The sequence below is a fragment of the Atta colombica genome, unplaced genomic scaffold (assembly GCF_001594045.1).
Source record: "Atta colombica isolate Treedump-2 unplaced genomic scaffold, Acol1.0 scaffold272, whole genome shotgun sequence".
Lineage (NCBI taxonomy): Eukaryota > Metazoa > Arthropoda > Insecta > Hymenoptera > Formicidae > Atta > Atta colombica.
Window position 1 is genome coordinate 11,198 of NW_017259373.1, and position 2,566 is coordinate 13,763.

Consider the following 2,566-nt stretch of genomic DNA (forward strand, 5'->3'; position numbering starts at 1 on the left):
TACATTATTCAAGATAAAACAATTCCTTGACTCAAAGTCAGCATCAGTAAACAATTGAAAATAAAATCGCGACTATTATCATTATTATTAAATTATTAAAGGTTATTTTATTAAATTCGCAGTATCAAAATGTTAAGCTCTTTCACCGTTTGAAAAAAGTTGACAAATCAGCAGAAAAATATATTTTCAATATTATATACGAATACCTCTATATAAAAATGGAAGAATATTTGATTCAAGATGAACCAATTAAAAGGAGCATAAAAATAGTTGTAGATTCCATTGAAAACATTGTACGTTTTTTTTTCGTACAATTTAATTATGGCATAATCATGAGAAAATTTGTTTATAAAATAGACTGTGAAAGAAGAAACTGGCATATCGTTTATCGTGATACATAATGACGTAGTGCTCGGAGAAAGTACTCCTCTCATTATCGATCCGGGTTTCAAGGAACCACCGCAAGTTTACGACGTCAACTTCGAGGTCGAATTTTTATTTATAGTTAACGACCACAACAATATAGGTTCGATCGTATCCACACCGATTTTAAGTAAATAATTTGCTCTTTTATGTTACAACATATTTGCATGCATATCAATAAATAATTTATAATTATATTAGTAAGTTAATAATTATTTCGATTGAGGTAAATTATTGTTTTATCAGTAAAAGTAACGAGTGATGTCCAAGATCAACATGTACCTGATTCTGACAGATCAGTTACGGAATGCAAGCAGAAAATAACAGCGAACGTTCCACAGCAAATGTCGACTTCATCAAGCGTAATTGATTTTTGCACTCTCGATCTAATGCCGATATTACTAGGTAATGATTTATCACGCTGACATGGAGAAAGTCGAGATACTGCACTTAAAATAATTCTAACAACCTTGACCACTAGGTGAAAAATTGCTCGTTGAAAGATTAATAGTGCAAACGCCACATTTCTTTCGTTTGATGGCAAGGCGATCTCGTGGCAAAATCTTCCTTTATTAAACGCAACAGTAATACATGATGACAAGGAGATATTTTCTTCGCAAGCAGAAATTAATTTCCTGAGTATTACGGTGGAAAGTATCTACAATCCACCAACTTTTTTTACCAAAGATGCGGATTATAAAGCGGGCACGATAATATATGTTGACAATAAGGTATATCTTATTGTTTTTAATAATTTAATTTTTTATTTAGCTAAAGACAATAGAAATTTTAGTTATAACTTTAGGATCAATTAATTTTAATTAATTTGATTAAGAGTAATTAAAAGACAACATTCTCTCTTTCCTTTCCTTATATAATACATCAGATTAAAAATAAACTGATTATAATATTTTGATTATAATATACTGTTCTTTGCATTTTTCATTATAACATATATAAAGATTTGTACATGAAAGAAAAAATAGTTTTATAAAAATAACGAACTAGATGCGCAACAGTGCCAATAAAACGTGGACAGAAAAGATAAGTTACTTAGAATTGATTCGCATATCACGTCTATAAAGATAAATACAAATATCAGAATCCTAAGAAGTGACTAGAATGTCAAAACAAATATTTGTAAAGAGGATTGCATTTTTAATTAATTATATATAATATAAGTCAATTAAAATTTACAACTGTTAGACATTCAAATTAACAATGTTTTAAATGAATTCTCTGTGTGTTAATTCGATAAAACAAAAATATTTATGCAAAATAAAATTAATCATAATTATATTGTATAAATAAAAACTCTTTATCGCAGCTTTCGGAAAATGTAAAATTCGAAGATGGTAAATGGACAAAATATCGTGATCTGGAGAGAACTAAACGATGGCGAAGCTTATCAAAGTTACAGAGTCGCGCTAGATTGTCGAAGTATAAACTCGATTACGATTACGCACATATAAAAAACATGCTCGACGTAGAACTCGACTTACAAGTAGGAACAATTTGATTTTGCAATTTGATTTCTAATAAATTAACTGTACAATGAAGCGCAGAATAATGCGTAATTTGCAGAGGAAGGTATGCCAGGACGAGCCTAGAATCGAATGGAACTTTATGAATCGCAGTACATTGTGGGATGTAGGAAGCGAAATAATGAAGAAGCATCTTGTCAAATACATATTCATTAAAATTTCTTTCGTATAAAAAATCGAAGAATTCATGTTAAATATCATAATTATATTCGAAGGTATAAATATTGGCCATTCCAATTTATGGTAAGCAAAAAGATCACGGAAAAGAGCAACATTAAACAAAACGAAGAAGAATTGAGTGAATATCAGTGTTACGTCGATTTATCAGAACTTGTTTTTCTAGGAAGTAAGTGTGAACAAATCATTTTAATATATGATAAATAATCATATTGTTATTATCATTATTAAAAAACTTAATACTTTCCTCCTTTAAACATTTTCTATAGTAAAAAGCACTCGTGTAATTGCGCAATTGTACACGAATGATGCATCGAGTATAGCCGAGAAGACTGGTAAACAATAGCACAGATTACGCTTGAAAGAAGTTATCTTTAGCATGTACAAATAAACAAAAAGTGACTATAAGTATATATATATAT

General features: G+C 29.3%; 2 protein-coding genes across 2 annotated transcripts in view; one reads left to right on the forward strand and one right to left on the reverse strand.

Moving 5' to 3' along the window:
• LOC108689602 overlaps positions 1 to 2,490 on the forward strand; it is a 4,296-nt gene extending 1,806 nt beyond the window's left edge. Inside the window, 8 exon segments of the mRNA XM_018196462.1 lie at positions 358 to 553; positions 670 to 828; positions 905 to 948; positions 951 to 1,154; positions 1,751 to 1,927; positions 2,008 to 2,108; positions 2,183 to 2,313; positions 2,414 to 2,490. Of these exon segments, the coding sequence (XP_018051951.1) occupies positions 358 to 553; positions 670 to 828; positions 905 to 948; positions 951 to 1,154; positions 1,751 to 1,927; positions 2,008 to 2,108; positions 2,183 to 2,313; positions 2,414 to 2,490 (1,089 nt within the window).
• A 22-nt stretch (positions 2,491 to 2,512) lies between these two features.
• The window catches only part of LOC108689603 (sterol regulatory element-binding protein 2-like), a 5,020-nt gene continuing 4,966 nt past the window's right edge, over positions 2,513 to 2,566 (reverse strand). The window contains 1 exon segment of the mRNA XM_018196463.1: positions 2,513 to 2,516. Within this exon segment, the coding sequence (XP_018051952.1) occupies positions 2,513 to 2,516 (4 nt within the window).